The 18558-nt window shown below is 38.9% G+C and overlaps 1 protein-coding gene across 5 annotated transcripts in view; it reads right to left on the reverse strand.

Annotated features, from left to right (window-relative positions):
• Positions 1–7491, reverse strand: part of hmga2 (high mobility group AT-hook 2) — an 88066-nt gene extending 80575 nt beyond the window's left edge. For 2 of the 5 annotated variants that reach the window (XM_044186407.1, XM_044186406.1), the window contains exons 1-2: positions 5311–7491; positions 4359–4445 (exon numbers count right to left, since the gene is read on the reverse strand). In XM_044186407.1, the coding sequence (XP_044042342.1) occupies positions 4359–4445; positions 5311–5424 (201 nt within the window). In that variant the 5' untranslated portion in view covers positions 5425–7491. The remainder of the gene's footprint in view (positions 1–4358; positions 4446–5310) is intronic. The other 3 variants (XM_044186408.1, XM_044186405.1, XM_044186404.1) reach the window with 3 other exon arrangements.
• Positions 7492–18558: the final 11067 nt, after the last annotated feature.

Raw genomic sequence — 18558 nt, forward strand, 5'->3', positions numbered from 1 at the left:
GGAAAGCATATCCTGATTTTACCTGAACTGTCAGACTGTTTTTTTATTTATTTTATCATTCACTGTGGTATTTTATTTCTCTCTCTGTGAAGCACTTTGTACTTTGTTTTTATAAGTGCTCTATAAATAAAGTTTTATTATTTTACTATAGTATTGAAATTTTTTACACATTTTAAACAAGCAATATTTTGTAACATCTCAAACTGCACCAATCAGAAACGGGAGAGAAGCATGAAACTCTGCACGTTCTCTGTGGTGATCCCTCTCTGCCTACCAATGGATAAACTGATGTCCCATACTTGTCAAAGTTTTTCATTAGAAATTGTTTTTATAGGCAAGTCATGCATACAAGATGACAACATATAAGGAGGTATTACATATATGGAAACATATAAGATAAAATGGTATTACAATATAAATTGAATAAGATAAGTAGTAGTATTATCATTATTATTAAAAAGGGAATAATAATGACAAATACTGATTCTATGATAAAAAAAAATGTACCTGTTAACCACACACTTTACCTAATTAAAAGCTTGTAAAAAAAGATATGTTTTTCCGCTACTTTTAAAAGAAGATACTGTTGTAGCAGACCTTAGTTCATGTGGTAGAGAATTCCAGAGAGTAGGACCATAATGACTGAAGGCACCATAAGCTGATTTAGAATTGATTCTAGGTATAGTGAGGAGACCTTTACTTGATGATCGAAGGGATTGTATTCAGTGAGCATGTCAACAACGACTAGCAAGATCTAAAACCTGCTTTCCGTCAGCAAAATCTGGGGGGGCATGTCTGACAATTTATGTAACTTTTAAAAACAGACCATCCAAGTCAGGTTCGCTTAACACAGTGACTGGCCAGGTGTGTGCAGGTGTGAAAGGAGGCAGGGTTTGAACTTCTCTTGGAGCTCTTTTTTTAATTTTTAAGTAATAGTCCAGTCAAGGTACAATTGTTTGTTGCACAAGCTTCCATGATACAGAGATTGCAGAAGTGATTTTTATTGGGAGGGGAAGTGAACTTTTAAAGCGTCAATGTTAAAGGTGTAGGCTGACCCAGGACTCCTTTATATCCTCAGTGTTTATCATAACAATGCCAGATGGCATGAGACTGGATTATGGCGAGAGCAGAGTGGTTCACTTTTCAAAGTGCTGGGAATGTTTACAGTGGCACTAACCGAGCACTAAGGCTGCCATCATCATCAGCCTAACAGCTTCATCTAACTAATGAATGAAGACACAGGGACTTGCCTTGCTGAGATGTACAGTATCACAACCCAAAAGTTAGGTGAGCTATTGCTGTAAAATTCCAAAGCTTTTCTCTGGATCAGTTTTTCTTTGCCACTTTAATCTTTTGTCATTCATCAACTATCTCTCATGCACACTTGTCTCGCTCTCTCTGTGGAAGGATGTACACAAGTGTGTGAGGTGCTGCATGGTGGGATTTGTTGGGTCTCTGTAAATAATATTATAAAGAGTACGGTCTAGACCTGCTCTATAGGAAAAGTGCAATGAGATAGCTTCTGTTATAAATTGGCACTATATAAATAAAATTGAATTGTTGAGTTATGGCTGCATGTTTCTATCTGCACAAATACGCTGGCCTGTGTCTGTGTTTTCATATGTTTTCATGTTTGCAATTGGGTTCTACAGCCTAAGCGGGTTCCTATTGTTGGAAGATCTTGTTTATTGAGGTATGTAGCTCTTTAAAGGAGCTGTAAGCAACATTCACTGTCACTAAATGTCACACTAGAGCACCAGCATCTCAGACCAACACAAATGGGCTCTACAGCCCACCTGACTCCATTGAGAAAAACAGTAATTTTACATTGCAGATTATCGTAAAGCACACTTCATTCAAACTGTACAGAAACAAAATAAAACTCATCAAAACCGTATTTGTCTTTCCACTGTTCCAACAATCGCAAACTCTGGTTTGGTTGAAATAAACCCTTAATTCACCCAAATATTCTGGCTCTACGCCTCAGCCGACAGCCGCAAAACAGGCTGCAAAGGCTGCTGGGGACAAATGCACCAATCAAAGTATGTCCACTATAAGTGCTTGTTTCTGCCACTGACAGGCTCAGATTGTTATTCTAAGTGTCTGACAACATTATGGAAAGGATCCCTACAGAGACAGACCTTTTTATTAAACAGTAAGATCCTTTTTGTTTAACCAGAAACAACTGTTATATCGCTCTCGCTAGCCACCAGACTCCAATGGAAAAAAACAATAATTTTACCTTGCAGCTCATCGTTAAACACACTTCATTCAAACTCAACAGAAACAAAATAAAACTCACCAAAAACGCCTTTGTTAGTCTTTCCACTGTTCCAACAATCACCAACTCTGGTTTGGTCGAAATAAATCCTTAATTCACCGCCTTAGATGAGAAAAGAACCAGCCGTTATATCGCTCTCCTCACAGACAAAGTTTCACAAGGAGGGACTCACGTGCACTAACACGCTGGTGCAGCTGTATAAACAAAGCACAGAGAAGCTCTGATAACAACACAGGCAGAGGGGGTGTGACGTCATTCTCTGCTCAGGTCGCCATTACTTCACTATATCTTTACATAGCAAATAGTTGTTTGCTGTTATATTAATGTTCAAACATATTTTTTCTGTTACCCTTAATACCTGTCTTAGTATAATTTCAGCCTCATACTCTATCTGATTAGTTAGTGACCCAACATGTCTAAGGACCTATATAGAAGATACCTTTTACTGTTTTACTAGTTACCTTTTGTTGAGGAATATAAACATGTTTTTGTACTTAACTTTTTTTTCATTGAATAAAAGAACCCAAACGTTCCAAATTCTAAATCTTGTTTAAACACAAGCAGCAGTACAAGAACTTTGCCCATATAAAATGGCCTAACATTGGGAAAATTTCAATGATGTCTGATGAAAGAAAAAGTAAACATGACTACAAATCTGTCCAGACATTGCATGCCATATTTCATGCATACCTGTTCAAACATTTAGGAAAAAACTTTTTCTTTTCCATTTGTTTTAAACATTTTGCACAACATTTTGTATAATGTGTAATTGTGTAATACTTTTGGTTTGGTCATAAATGCTCTCCATGACAGTTGTTACTCATATTAGAATTACTCTGAGCCACCAATTTATTACGACCACCTGCACAATCAATGCAATCCAATACAAAAGTTCTGCAATAAAATCTATGGTGGTTATTTTTGAGGCCGTAGTCAGTGGTGGTGTTGTATTGAACTGCATTAAACTGAAAGGTGTTTCTAGTGTTTATGTAATCCATCCTCATTTACATACATGAGACAGGCAGAAGAAACAGAAACACCTGTGCAATCGAATATAAAACCACCACTATGACCTCAAAAATATTTAAATCCACTCATCTTTGACACAAACTCAGCACTATGCTGTAAGCTTCACTAAACAGGATTTATAGCAGGGCTGTTGTATTGAAGAATCCATTAGATTGTACAGGTAAACCTAATAAACTGGTGAATCAGTATAAAATTGAAGGGAGAAAAGATGGGGTTTTTTTTGCAGGGCACCAGCATTACAGGCTGCAAGTGATAACCAAAGTTTTTTGTCACAGTCATTATCACTGGCAACAGTAATATTCAGTGTGTGTGTGTGTGTGTGTGTGTGTGTGTGTGTGTGTGTTTGTGCTTTGTGGTGGGGTTTCAACCAATTAAGGAAGCAGCAGCTAAAATGCTTTGTGTGGTAATTGAGGATACATTATGGTTGAGATAAGGTTTGCAGCTCAAGCACAGTGCAAACCAAAAGTCAAAGCATCAAAACTTATTCTAAGTTTCATTCAAATATGCTGCAATGGCATCTTTCAAATGTAAACTAATCTCACTGACAGAGAGAAAACACACGGGTACATTATGATTAGAGTGATGATAGGCAACCACACAAATCCTGCAAGAATCATCAAAAACAGTTTACCTTAAAAAATGAAAAGTCAAGGAAACTGAGGAAAATGTCACATTTGAATGAAATGGTAGCTGGAGAAACTTGACCAACAAGGACTGTGGAGAACTTCAGCTGATCTCTGGGTCTGCACTGAAACCTGAATGATCTGGATTACAAAATATGTTCTTACTCATGGTACACCAAGACATTGTTGCTCACCATTTTGGACAGTTTTTTATTTTATTTTCTTCCTCTTACACGTGTGATGTGGATGGTCACAATTAAAAAGGAATGTTTAAAATAATCTCAATGAAAACAATCAGAACTATACTGCCATTGGTCCCACACATATCCACTCCTTAAGCCATGTTATGGAATGTAAGTCACAAATATCCCTAAAAGTGACCTTAGCAAACATGTGTATGTCATTCAGGTGCTGAGGCTCCTCACCTTTTGTGCTGCCTTGGAGGGGCCCTTGTTCTTACTTCCTTTGGGGCGGCCCCTTGGTCGCTTGGGGACAGGCTCTCCACTGGGCTCCTGAAAGGGAGGGGGAACATGACATGGTGTTGAGGACAGGCAACAAAAGTTTGTGCGTGTGTGTGCACGCGTGCACACATGCGGCAATTATTCTTATAACCTATCCTAATAACCTAAAGCAGCCTGGTAGTTGCACTTCATAATGTTTCAAGATGTTTCAAGTCTGACTAAAAGAACTTACAGCACCTGCAGTAACACTGTAGCCTGTGGCGTCAATTGACATCTTTTGGTGAGACATTTTGGTGGGAATGTGATGAATCACATCTATAAACACATTCACATAAACAGTTCAAAACCCTCAGTTGGCTTCTCTGATTGGAAGATCTGCAGAATTCCATTCATCCCCATACTTTTCTTTTTACTCATGTTGTCAATGAATAATCATCGGCCAAGACTGGAAAATTATTTGTGGGGAAGTAAGCTATATTCAGCAGTCATAAAGTAGGCCTACAGGCTATCAAAATAGCAGTTGTAAATTTCGCCCCATTAGGTATATAGAAAATTGTACTTAACACAGCCATACGGTGCATAAAGGAAGTATATAGTATATAGTAGTAGTTATGGTGGATTGCACACCCTGCATCAATGTCAATAGGGCACAATCGATTACAAATTCAGCTCATTTAAAACAGAATATATGCCATTTGTGCCGTTTCATGAAATAGGCTAGACTAAATTAGAGCGGCACCTCATTGCTAAAGTTTTACCTCAACTCCCCGACCAAAGTAAACAGTCTAGCCTATAGGAAAGGAGCACATCTAGGTCATACAATGTGCAGATACAATCTGGATTTGCTTCAGACTAGCAGCGACAGGACGTCTGCCTGTCCACAGTGCGCCACAGTGAGACTCAAACTCAGACTTACTTTTTGGGGCTTCCTCGGTCTCCCCGGCCTCCTCTTCTGGGGCTCCGCGGCCCCCATGGGCTCCTGGGAGCGGGAGCCAGAGTTTTCCCCGGCCTCGTCCCCGCGTCCGCTCATGGTTCCCGGTGCTGCAGTTCCTCCGTTATCCCGGTGAACAGAAAAGACTTAAGAAAAGAAAGAAATAGAGGGAACCTATAGTTTCAATGGCACTTTAACAGGTCTGTCGTCCACTTGTAGGCCTAAGTCTTCCACAGGCAGGAGGACTGGCGACTTTGAATCTAAATAAAACAAGATAAAACAAGCCAGTGAGCAGCAGGAAGGTTTGGCTCAATGAGCATAAGAAGGCAAAACACCGGGGACAGCGGAGTCTGACACGCCGAGCAGCTCCAACTCCAACTCGGCTACAACACACCGCGGCATCGGGCAAGGACCATGCAGCAGCGAGGCGTGACAGTCACAGCTCGGCACGGTTCGTCTGAAAAGTGTGGGCATAATAACCGCAGCCACAGGCTCCACTCAATGAGGATGGGTTTAAAAAAAAGAAAAAAAAGAAAGAAATCACCTCTCCCGTGGGCGGGGAGCCAGAGAAAACAGAGAGGAGAGGAATCCTGCCCGCGGGCCAGGCATGGCAGGCCGCATTTATGAATTAAATTCACATTTTCACACGTTTCATTGGAATCCGCTGCTGTCGGACCCTGAACAGCAATTCATTTCACCTCTGTGAAATATGAAGTAGCCTACTTGCTTAATGTTGGGGAGGCAGTATCACCTGAACACTGGAATAAGAATGAATAGGCTATAACTTGTAGCTGCTGCCACAAATAATATGCACTGCTACTAATCATCATTGATTTCTTTTAACATTTTGTCATTTTACAGCCTTTTGACTGGCACAGCTTAATAAAACTTATTTTTTACATATACTCAGCCTGCTTGTAGGTGTAAAAGCAAATAACTTTATTTCATTGTCTTTTGGATTGTAACATTTGAAAACAGATATCCCTCATGAAAAAAATCAAATGTGGATAAACATAGTGATTTTCAAACATCAAATGAAATGTGAAATTTTGCATATGTGAAATTAAAATTCACAAGTTGTGAATTTGCATTTTAAAATGTGAAATGTCTTCTACACATGTTAAGATTTATATACTCTCCAGGTGAAAAGTAAATTTTCATATGTGAAGCTGAAAATATCAGGTGAATTTTTCATAGAAATGGTTGCCCTTTTCTACAATTGTTTTTAATCTGTGCCTTTTTGTTTAAAACTTTGTCCACAAACCTTACTCAGAACACATATGAACACAGTTCATCTGTGAATGGCATCTCCCTGTTTAGAACAACAGTTAAATGCATACATGAGGATTTTAAAGTAAAACCTGAATGATTGTTTCTAACATGTCCATGAAGGAAGACCCCCGCATATACCCAGCAAACATGTAACATCACTAGCATTCCCCTCAGGTTCCTGTCTGTTAATATTTCTGTCACCTTCACAAAAGTGTTTGCTGAGTTCCTATGCATGCCTTTTCCCCTCTCCTCATCATACAGTAAGCTATAAGGAGACTTATACTCCAGATAGAATTATGTCTTAATCTTGCCTTGTTCTAATCCACAGAATTTTATTTTAAATTCTAGAGGATACTATGTATAAAATCACTTGATGGAATGGTGCAGCCATAAAAAATTGTGGGGCTTTGAAGCACTCCGCCATGGACATGGAGTGAGATCAATTACACAAGAACAACAGACAAAGAATAAAGTGCCTTACGTGGAGGACCTTTCCCACGGTCCTGTAGCCTGCTCTCCACGCTCTCACTGCATAACACTGGCCACCGAGCTACAAAAGTAGCTTAATGCTGAGTGAATATCAGCCACATTCTGAGCTTTCTGAAATTTAACAGGAATATCATCAAAATGCATGTTGTTGTACAAAACATTTATTTTCATAACTGCATGACATCCGCCCACAGAGACAGTTGATTTATTGAGAGAGTGTGTGGTTAATTTGTAGTTGGCATTCATTTCATTCATAAAAAACAGCCCTTAGACCCCTAGAGAAGGGGTTTCTGTGCAGACCCCTCCCCTTCAGACAGAAAGGCGTCAGCATCAAACCAATACAATCAATGGCTGCACAGATCCATTACCTAAGGGTGGTTTCATGGACACGTCTGTGCTGGGCACGCAGCTCTGTGAGCCTGCTGAGGCACAATGAAATGAGGAAATAAATGTGTTATTGCACTGAAATAGAAAGCTTTTGTGTGTGTGTGTGTGTGTGTGTGTGTGTGTGTGTGTGTGTGTGTATGAGAGTCAGTGAGTGAGTGAATATTCATTTCAGTAGCGGGGACAGACAAAGTACTGTCGTTATACTGCTTAAGCCAGTGACATTTCACCTTCTTTGGCTGAAGTGCCCTTCTGGACCAAATATATACATCAGATTTAGTATTATAATTAGTAAAATTTGTTATGATTGTTGTTACCTATATTCTTGTAATTTTTTGTAATTGTGAGAAATCTTACCAAGCACCTATTCTACAAGTATTGATGTCATCATCCAGAGGAAAGAGAGACGAGAGGAACTCTTATTTTTTTCTTTGTTGTAATGGTTCTATTTTTTGTCCTTGTGTGGGCATTGTTTACTGTGATATGGGACCATGAAACATTTATTAACTGTTTATACAAATGTGCAAATCATGTTGAGCTTACTGGTTCATTCTTGACCATGAAAATAGCAGTTTGACAAAAAATTCTTAACTCAGATCCAATTACTAGATTTCCCCCCAAGTTTTCAGCTGCATCTCATGACCTTCTTCAACAGGTCTAATTAAGTAATTAATATTATAAAGTATACGGTCTAGACCTGCTCTATAGGAAAAGCACAATGAGATAACATCTGTTATGAATTGGCGCTATATAAATAAAATTGAATTGAATTGAATCATGTTGCATTAGAGATCTTGGAGCTCATCATTCCTATCACTGTAATGGACTAATCGCTAATCTAAATTAAACTTCATTGGGTGTTGCACATTGTTTACAGTGACAATTCTTCCCTCTGAAGAGAGTGTAAAGAGGCAACAAGTGCAGAAAGAAAGAGCTGAGGGAGACAGGAAGAGCTTCTTGGCTAAGCTGCTTTCAAAGCAGCAGCCTGCCAACAGCTGAATCATTTAAATTGAAATATCCAGCAACCAACCAGTTCTTACACACACTTCATCTCTAATAAGTATTTTTGCCCCATTTAAATGTGTGTTCAAAGTAGACATCATATTTTTCTAAAATGTAAAACTAAATAAGAACTAAAATATAAGTGCATGTGTACTTTAACACATGCATTTTTATACAACAGTCAAAGTGGACAGTGCTGTGGCCATGAGTGAAATATTCTATATTTCCCATTACATTTTTTATTAATTTTAATTCACTTATTTTCCACACTGTATTACATGTTTTGTATCAGTTTGTTCCAGGTTCAAACTTTTCATTGACGCTAAATGATGAGCATTTTGAATTTTAAAGATGCCTTTTTTTATGGCTTAAGCATTCCATCAATTGATAATATTCTAGATGTGTTGAGTATAATTTTATACACATTTCCACTAAATTCAGATTAACATATTTGGTATCATTGCAAATATTAGACCTCCAAGACCACTGAAAATACATTTCTGTGGGTTTAACTGAGCACAACATGAATCTGTATCATATGTGTCACGTTTAGATGTCAAGCAGGAGACACAGGAAATTACAGGGGTTGGACCCACACACAGTCATATAGACAGAGCTGGTATAGTTCAATGATTTAATAAAAAGAAAATATACAAAGGGCTTACAGGGATGGTCAGGTAAGCAAGGGTCAAAACAGTAAATGTAGTCCAAATCAGGCAACCAAGTCCAAAGGAGCAGGCAGGAAATCCAGAGTTCAGTACAGGGGCAGAGGAACCTTTGGGCTGGACACAGGTGTGGGGCAGACAACCTCAGTCGGATAGCCCGAGGGCTGGACTATAGAGCCAAGCAGGTCTGGAGGGTGACCAGGAGGCAGGGCAGAGTGAAGGCTGGTGGTTAGCAGACTGGAGTGCAGTCTGGGGGCTTGCAGACCAAGGTGCAGACAGGAAGCTAGCGGGCTGGATGCTAGCAGGCAGGGGTGAAGGTTGGAGGCCAGTGTGCTGAAGGCTAGCAGTCTCAGGAACTGGAGCTGGCAGATAGCTGGTTGGTGGAGGACTGAGGACCTGGGGCTGAGGCTTGGGGTTACAGAGGAAGTCTGTGAGGAACTTGGGAACCGAGTCCCTCAGCCAAGGCCAAGAGGACAACAACAATCAAGACTGGCGGGAAAAGCAAACAAAGACAGGAAGTTAAACTACCAGGCACATGAGGGGGGAAAAGCTTTTCAAAATAAAATGGGAAATAACTACACAACAAGCCTCAAACCATAACAATATGAAGCAGAGCAATACCAATGCAGCAGAGTTAGAAGAAGTACATAACCAACATGATTCAAATACAGACACATTCTGCTTTGAAAGCTAGTGGTGCAGCAAAAACATCAATGTTAACACATCCTTTAAGTCTTATATTCAACCTCAAAAACTTACAGGAGTTAATGGTTAGAATGGATACTAATCCACCACTGAAAATAGTCCCCAGCAAATGCAGTATTTTCTCCTGTTTTCCAGCTGTTTTAGGAAATTACTGAGCCTTTTTAAAAAAATAAAACTATATATATATATATATATATATATATATTTGTGATATTTTTAAAGATTTACATCTTCAGTAGGAACCAAATGGGCTTAGAGCTGAGAGCCACAGACAGGGTAGGCAAGTCAGAAAGTACTGCGAGACGGACTAACACATTGTTGGTTTGGGTCTTTTCATGGAATTTGTTGACTATAAGAAAAATATAGAATAATGCCAGACTTGCTAAGCTAATGATAATTTAATGAACACATTCTTGGTCCGTTTATCTATTGTTGGGTGTTTTGTTTTGTTTTTTGGTAAAGCAGGAGGAAGAATTGTCCACAGCACACTAAAATATCTGAATTTGACTGCAGCATCTTTACCACTCAAAGTCAGTTTTAACTGTTTCCCCTCCAGATATGTTCCTTCCAGGCTCCGTCAAAGCACCAGCACATATGTGATGCATTTATGGTGCACAGTGCTGAAACGCCCTTTGCCAAACACTGATTGACTACTTGTTTAAGGATTTTTATTTCTATCTACTCTCAGATTACATTATTTTCCAACAGATTTTCAGGGCATCGCACCACAATGATGTCCTCAAACCAATTAAACACAGCAGACACAGACTCTCTGTCCTCATGCTCACACTTTCCTGGACGACATTTTGCTCCTGCAGCCGACTCACAACTCAGCTCATGTGAGAGGTTGCTGTAGTGAGACTAGCGTGTGTGTGTGTGTGTGTGTGTGTGTGTGTGTGTGTGTGTGTGTGTGTGTGTGTGTGTGGTGTGTTTGGGGGTATGAATGTCAGAGGGGGAGCATGTGCTTATCCAGACAAATGATGATCCTTGTCTAATGTCTTCTTCCTTTCTCTCTAGTGGACAGAACACAAACAACGGGTGAGTATGGGGGTCTTGTAAACTCCAGGGTACTCTTGTCTATTAATAGTCTTTGAGGTTTTATATTGCCGTGACTCCGATTGTAAATGGACCTGTTGAGCTTGGAACAGGTGAAGGCAAGTCTCATTCCCAGGACCCTGCTGACCTGCCCTGACCAGCCTGGCTCCATGAAGACCTGTTTGGCTACAAAAATCAGGCAGAACGTGGCCATCATCAGACTGTGTGGGCCTGCCCAGCAATGGGAGCTTACTGGAGACCAGATCTGATATCAGCAACAAAGACAGCCTTCAATCTGCTGTCTGTCCATCGAGCATCGTGTGTGTGTGTGTGTCTGTGTCACTACTGTATTGTATTTGTTTATTTATCAGGGACAACACACATTAATTAACATCAAGATGATGTAATTGTGTCAGATTTACAAGAGTTGGAAGGTAAATTCTCTGAACAAGATTATGAATTGCTACTCTTGAAAAGGACAGATAATTATAGATTTAACATATTATTTAATGGCAAATAAGCCGAGAAAGCACTTGGCAGTTCTTACAAAATGACCGACCAGAGGTAGCTCCTGTTAGCCGTTAGGGCAGCTGGGTGACTGTCCGAAGGAAGCATAGCCCTAAGCAGAAGCCCACAGTTCACCACCAACCTGTTCACGTTTCTATAAAGTTCTCCCCACTCAGCAACACACCCGCTGAGAAACCAACTCTATTATTGGCAGCTCCATTTTGAGAAACGTGAAGTTAGCGACACCAAAGATCATAGTCACATCTGACCAGTGATGACATACTTAGCCACATGTCTTCATTCCGCCACTGGCTGTTGAGGTGGTGTCCAGCAAATGATGTGGGCTTTGTAGATAATTGGCAGACTTTCTGGGGAAGACCTGGTCTTATTAGGAGAGACGGTATTCATCCCACTTTGGATGGAGCAGCTCTCATATTAGAAATCTGGCTGAGTTTATTAGTAGACCAAAACCCAGACAACCCAGAGTTGAGACCAGGAGGCAGAGTTGCAGTCCTACACGCATCCAGAGCAGTTACCCACCCAAAACTCCTTAGTGACGGTGTCTGCCCCCCGACCACTTAAATTAATAAAATCAAAAGTTAACAGAAGAGGAGTTATACATAAAAACCTAAAATTAGCACAGCTGAAATAGCACAACATAATAGGAGAATTAAATGAGGACTCTTAAACATCAGGTCTCTGTCATCTAAAGCTGTACTAGTGAACGATTTAATATCAGAGTATCATATTGACTTATTTTGTCTTACTGAAACCTGGCTGGGTCATGAAGCCTTGTTAGCCTAAATGAATCCACTCAGTCATATTAATACTCACATTCCTTGAGGCACCGGTCGAGGAGGTGGAGTTGCAGCCATCTTCGACTCAAGCCTATTAATCAACCCTGAATTCTAACTTATTTTGAGCCTTGTTCTTAGTCTATCACACCCAACCTGGAAAACACGACAGCCAATTCTATTTGTTATAGTCTACCGCGCTCCTGGTCCATATTCTGAATTTTTATCTGAATTCTCAAGTTTTCATCAAGTTTAGTCCTTAAAATAGATTAAGTAATTATTGTAGGCAATTTCAATATTCATGTAGACATTGAAAATGATAGCCCTAGTATCTCATTATTTCAGAAATACTTTAATTCTGAAAAATGATAGCCTTAGTATCTCATTATTTGATTCGATTGGCTTCTGTGAAAGTGTACATGAAGCCACTCACTGTTTTAACCACACCCTCGACCTTGTTCTGGTATATGGCATTGAAATTGAACATTTAAGTCTTTCCACAGAATCCTTCTTTATCGGACCATTATTTAATAACTTTTGAACCCCTATTTCGACTACACACCATTAGAGAAAAACTTCTACTCTAGATGTCTATCTGATAGTGCTGTAGTTAAATTTAAGGAAGCGATTCCATCTGCATTTAACTCAGTGCTATGTCTCAATATAACAGAGGACTCCTATGCTAATTCCATGGTCATTTCCACTCCCAAATTGACCAACTAGTTGATAGCGCTGCAGGCTCACTGTGAACGACACTCGATTCTATTGCCCCTCTAAAAAAGAAGATAATAAAACAAAGAAGGTTAGCTCTAATCCTGTGGACACACTGATCCTTCTTCAATCACAACATGCCTTTTTGTCCTATTTAGATGTCATATCCAATTAGAATTCATTACTTGGCCTGTCATGCACTCAAGTACCTTCATTGCTTCCATGTTATTCTAATTTGGCCTCAAAGTCAGGCTGCCGTCTGGTGGCAAAGAGCTGACCCTACTTAATTGCACAGTGACCTTTGACCAGAGCTGTCATATTATGACCTATGTTGGGTGGTGTATGAAGTCAGTGCTTTGATTGAAGCTTCATATGCCTTCTCTCTCCACTGAAACAACAAGCTCAGTTTGTCTTGTGGGGGAAGTTGATACACAGGAGAATTCATACAGTAAACCTCTGCACACCAAATGTACACCATTATGTTTTGACCCCTCAGTGATTCTCCTCTACTCAGTAGTGCAGACACAAATTGTGTTTTCTGTCACAAAGTGGTATGTTTATTTCCTGTGGGAGATACAGAGGAAGCCAATAGCAAAGAAACAACAGTGACCTTAAAAGCAGTGCAGTTGAACTCCAATGGATTTGCAGTGGAATCCAGCCACCACACCCACAGAGGTCAGAGGTCACATTACAACATGGAAGTCTCTCCCAAGGGCTCTTTGTCAGCACCCTAAAGAAATTGCCGCTAAGAGGTACGTTTTGCAGGGATCTCATCAAATTTAACAGTGGCTTCTGACATTGTTTAGATCATAACCAGATTTTCTAAAACATTTTGCTATGAGATTCATTTAGTAACCTTACGTGATGTAGCATTGCTGATGTGATGGGAAGTACAAACATGATTATCACCTCTTATTTTATGATCAGTTACAAAAATAACATTTCAAATAGGCACTGAGCAGGACTTGTTGTTGGTTCTCTTCTTTTGTTTACAGTAATACCTAGCCATCTCTCATAAGGCACTCTATTCAGCAGTGTCACTGCTGGCAGGGAGAAGGCTCCATCTGCTGGTTTCCAGGCTTCTAGAACATCTCAAAGTTCCTCCACACCATGGATGTGCATACAAAAGATTACATTTCAGTAAATCATGTGTTGCTGCAGCTTTGCATTTTATACATGATATATACATGTACTATTCTTTTTTCTTCTTTTGGTACGGTTGCATTTTCTTGTATTTAAATTTTTATATTCCTCTACATTCCTCTCTTATGTTACTGGGTATTGTGTGCATTTTAATGTAAAGCACATTTTAATTTAAAGCTCACTAACACTTTCACAGTTTACTTGTAATGAAATATGCAAAACAACTAAAATTGCCTTGCCTTACATACTAACACACTGTACAGTAGAGGTCTGCAAGCCCGTCCTTGCTTCCTTTCTTTGTGCCCATATACGCGCAGAGCACACATAAGCAACTGTATGAAATATTGTTATATTGATTATATTATAAATATTATACATGCACATTTTATTTACATGCATTACACGCATTTTATTCACGAGCATTACATGCATATTATTCACATGCCTTACACATGACAGTTCAGTTGTACATGCATCAGGGAGAAGTTATGTGTGCGTGTGTTTTTTGCGTGTATCAGAGAGAGCGCGAGTGCTATTGTGACATTCTCTGGCTGGGCTCGGGCTTGGGGCGAAAAATTGCAGACTTAGGCTGGAGTTTTTGTCCCTTGCAGGGCTCTAGTGAATAGTTTCAGTGTATAGTATGAAACTGGGACTTTTCCCATTGCATGATTTAATAGTTCTGATTTGAGGAAAGATCTTTGAAGTCAAAATTGCATATTGTTTCGTTTCATTTTAAACCAAAAATGTTGCTATATGAAGAGTCAGAGAATCATCAAAGTGATAAATCCCTGTAGAAAATTTCATTGCAATCCATCCAATAGTTGTTGTGGTGGATCAACCAGCTGGTCCCACAGACACTGCTATCCATAGAGCTGTCTGGTTACTGGATCCTGGATGGAATCTTCACAATGAGACATCATCTAGCAACATACTTCGTTGACTAATCAAATACGTGCCAGCACACAATCCTGGTGGATTACTTTCCACCTTGAAAAGTGTAATTCTACTGTTTACCTAACAAATGTTGCAATGCCGCAACCTTCCAGAGTTGAAAAATCCTGTCTAAACAGTAATACAAACTATGTTTTCTTTCTTCAAACTCATGGATGCACAACTCAAATAGGATTTCTGGTTTGTTTGCTTGTTTGTTTTGTTGGGATCACTGGGACTCCACAGATTAATTTGTTCTTTTGTGACTTTAACTGAATGTATTAACGGAAGAATGGGTGCCAGAGCCTTCAGTTATCAAGCTCCTCTCCTGTGGAATCAGATCCCAGTTTGGGTGTGGGAGGCAGACACAATCTCCACATTTAAGAGTAGGCTTAAGACTTTCCTCTTTGATAAAGCTTCTCGTTATGGCTGGCATGGGTGAGTCCCGAACCATCCCTTAGTTATGCTGCTATAGGCCTAGACTGCCAGGAGACTTCCCATGATGCACCTTTTTCCTCTCTCTTTCTCTCCCTCTCCATCTGTATGCATTTTTATCCCATTACTACATGTTACTAAATTGACAACTTCTCTCTCCCGTAGTTCTGTGCTTTCTCGTTTCTCTCTCTCCTTCTGTCGCTTTCAGCAGGTATTTGTACCTCCGGAGCTGCAGAGACTGGATCTGTGGTTGTGGGCCACCTGCTACCCCCGTGTTCCTGCTGCTACAGTTGTTGTTGTTGGCTCTATTATTGTCATTATTGTTCCTATGACTGTCATTCCTATTATTATTAACTTATTAATATTACCACTACCATTACATTATTACTGATTTAAAATTCTAGCTGGTATTTGCATTGTGCCCCCCCCCCAAAAAAAACCTCTCTCACTGGCTTGTAAAACTTATAGTAGCCCTTCAAGACTTGGGCCGAAGCACCACCACACCTCGCTGATATTAACACGTTTAGTCTCATATGTGTGCAAAAAACATCCAAGAAGCCTGTGTGTTATTTAATTAAATCTGTACACTTTTGTTCATAAGTACTGCATTAAATATACAAGGTACAAGGTAATATATTTATACAACACAAGGTTGTACACCAAAATTAAGTTAGTAGTCCCTTCATATATATCCTCAAAATATATATCCTACAGTTATTTACATATATACATACACATATACATTCAGGAAATAATTTAGTGAATGTTTTGAATTTACGTCTGGAGGAATGCAAGACAGCAGCAACAAGATAGTGAAGATAATAATATGGTTATTATCTTCACATAAAATGTTCGACATCTGGAAACAGTGTTGAGACTGCTCTTCAGCTCAGAACACGGTCCATTTAATACTTGATCTGGGATGTTGGTAGAGCAGGTCTCTGCAAAGATGTACATAACAGTCTCAGATTTCCCATTTGCTTGGCCAGCCTGAGTCCAATTTCGTTCCAATTTCGTTTTCTAATGTACATCACCATATTTCTCAATTATTCTCCTCTCTTCTTATCCCACTAATGTGCTGATCACATAGTTTATTTAGCTGTAAAACTGAAAAAAAAAGTGTCAAACTGAATGAAGCGCTTTCCGAAGCACCAATGACGTCTGAAGCGTCAGACGTCAACAGTCATGTGATATTCATTTGACACAAGCTCCGGCACAATGTATTGAAACAGTGCCCTTCACAGGACTGGAACAAGCTTCAGAGCTTCGGTATCATCCGCCCATCTTCTACGCTAGGGACAATGTATGTCATGTTAGTGTTACATGCGGATTCTTTTGTTGGCATTTTCACTTTGACATTGAAATTGTCTCTGCACAATATAAGTCAGTAGAGACTTAATGGCATGAAATGACACGCAAAAAGCAAAAAAGGAGTTGTGATAACATGTGAAATGATTTATGACATTGGCGTGTTGTTTATATGCCACTTGGTGATAGCAGGCCTGGCAGAGATCTGCACTCTGTGCACTCTTCTGGTTAAGTGTACATTAAGTAATCACCAAATGAAAAACATCAATAAATAAAGCTGATATCATGGCCATCAAAGGATTACATGTAGACTATGTGGAATTACTCCAAAGGATGAAGATTTGTTCAGTTCAATTTGTTCAACAAGTCAATATTTGACTGTTTCATGTGTGAAATTTGTGAGATAATATAAAATGTATAAAATATCTAAAACATTTGTTAATGAAGTCTATTTATCTATCTATTTTAATTTAATGAATTAATTTAATTAATAATTTAATATGTTTCCATTAATTCAATTGATTTAGCTTAATTTAATTTAAATTATTTAATCTAATGTAATGTAATATTTTTATTTAATTACATTTTCATTAATTTAATTTAAAGTAATTTTTATTTGTTATTTAATTTTATTTATAATTTTATTGTAAATGTTTTAATCTAATCTAATTTCATCCAATCTAGTTCCTTTTCACACTCCTAGGTGTTGATGAATATTTTATTTCACAATCATGGATACAGACCTGTCACCTGTCAACCAATCAATGTAGGAGTAAATTGATTAAAAAATATGATGTCCATATCCAATGCAACAGGGAGGAAACTCTTTGCTAGGAACTTTTAAGAAGACACTGCACTGTACACCGTGATGAAAGCTAACACTTGGATTTTGAAAATTGTTGTCTTATTTTTTTATGTTTCAGGCCCCCATCTTTTGCTGAACTTGTATTTTTAATTCCACGGCACATTTTTGGTGATAGCTATGTTTTATAATACAGATTATGTTCAATAACATACAGGACTTACAGGAAAAGACGAAGTCAGGTGGCCTTCGTCAGGTGACCGTTATCATGGTAACAATAGTCAGGTGACATTCGTCCTCATAGTCAGGTGACCTTTGTCGTCATGGTAACAACAATAAACATGTGGTTGAAATGGTTGTAGTTTGGTCAGGTTTAGGCACCAAAACTACTTGGTTAGGTTTAGGAAAAGATCATGGTTTTGGTTCAAATAAGTACATTAGTTATGTCAGTTAAGTTAAGTTATGTACATGACGTAAGTTAAATACGTTACGTAAATTAACTTACATATGTAAGTTAAAATAATTATGATTATAAGTATTAACGGTATAATAATACAATGTAATAATATAAGTAATAAGTAATAGTACTGTCAAGTGTAGCTTATTAAGATGATTATGCGATGGTGGATACTGCACTCCTCTGGTGTGCACAGCAGTAATAGAAGTATGAATGCATATCAATAAATAGGGAATTTTAAACTGAAAAGAGTAGAGAAACAGCTACAACAAAGGTAACAAAATCTGCCTATCAACACCTCTACAGCTCACTGATGAACATGTTATATCTCGTTTGTTAAATCTGTACAAATCTGTTATGGCGTACATTTTCAGACAGTCACCCTTGTGATAGACTTGTGTCAAGAATGAAAAGAGAGAGTTTGAGAGAGAAGTTCAAACCCTGGCTCCTTTCTCACTAATGTGCATGTAAACACATTGTTTGACAATAGTCATTTTATGTTTTTACCATGTCATGACTATGTTGATGATGGCAATATATGACCTTAAATCTTGATAATATTGAACTGGGGCACCTGCTACCCAAGTTGCTAAT

The sequence above is a fragment of the Siniperca chuatsi genome, linkage group LG23 (assembly GCF_020085105.1).
Source record: "Siniperca chuatsi isolate FFG_IHB_CAS linkage group LG23, ASM2008510v1, whole genome shotgun sequence".
NCBI lineage: Eukaryota > Metazoa > Chordata > Actinopteri > Centrarchiformes > Sinipercidae > Siniperca > Siniperca chuatsi.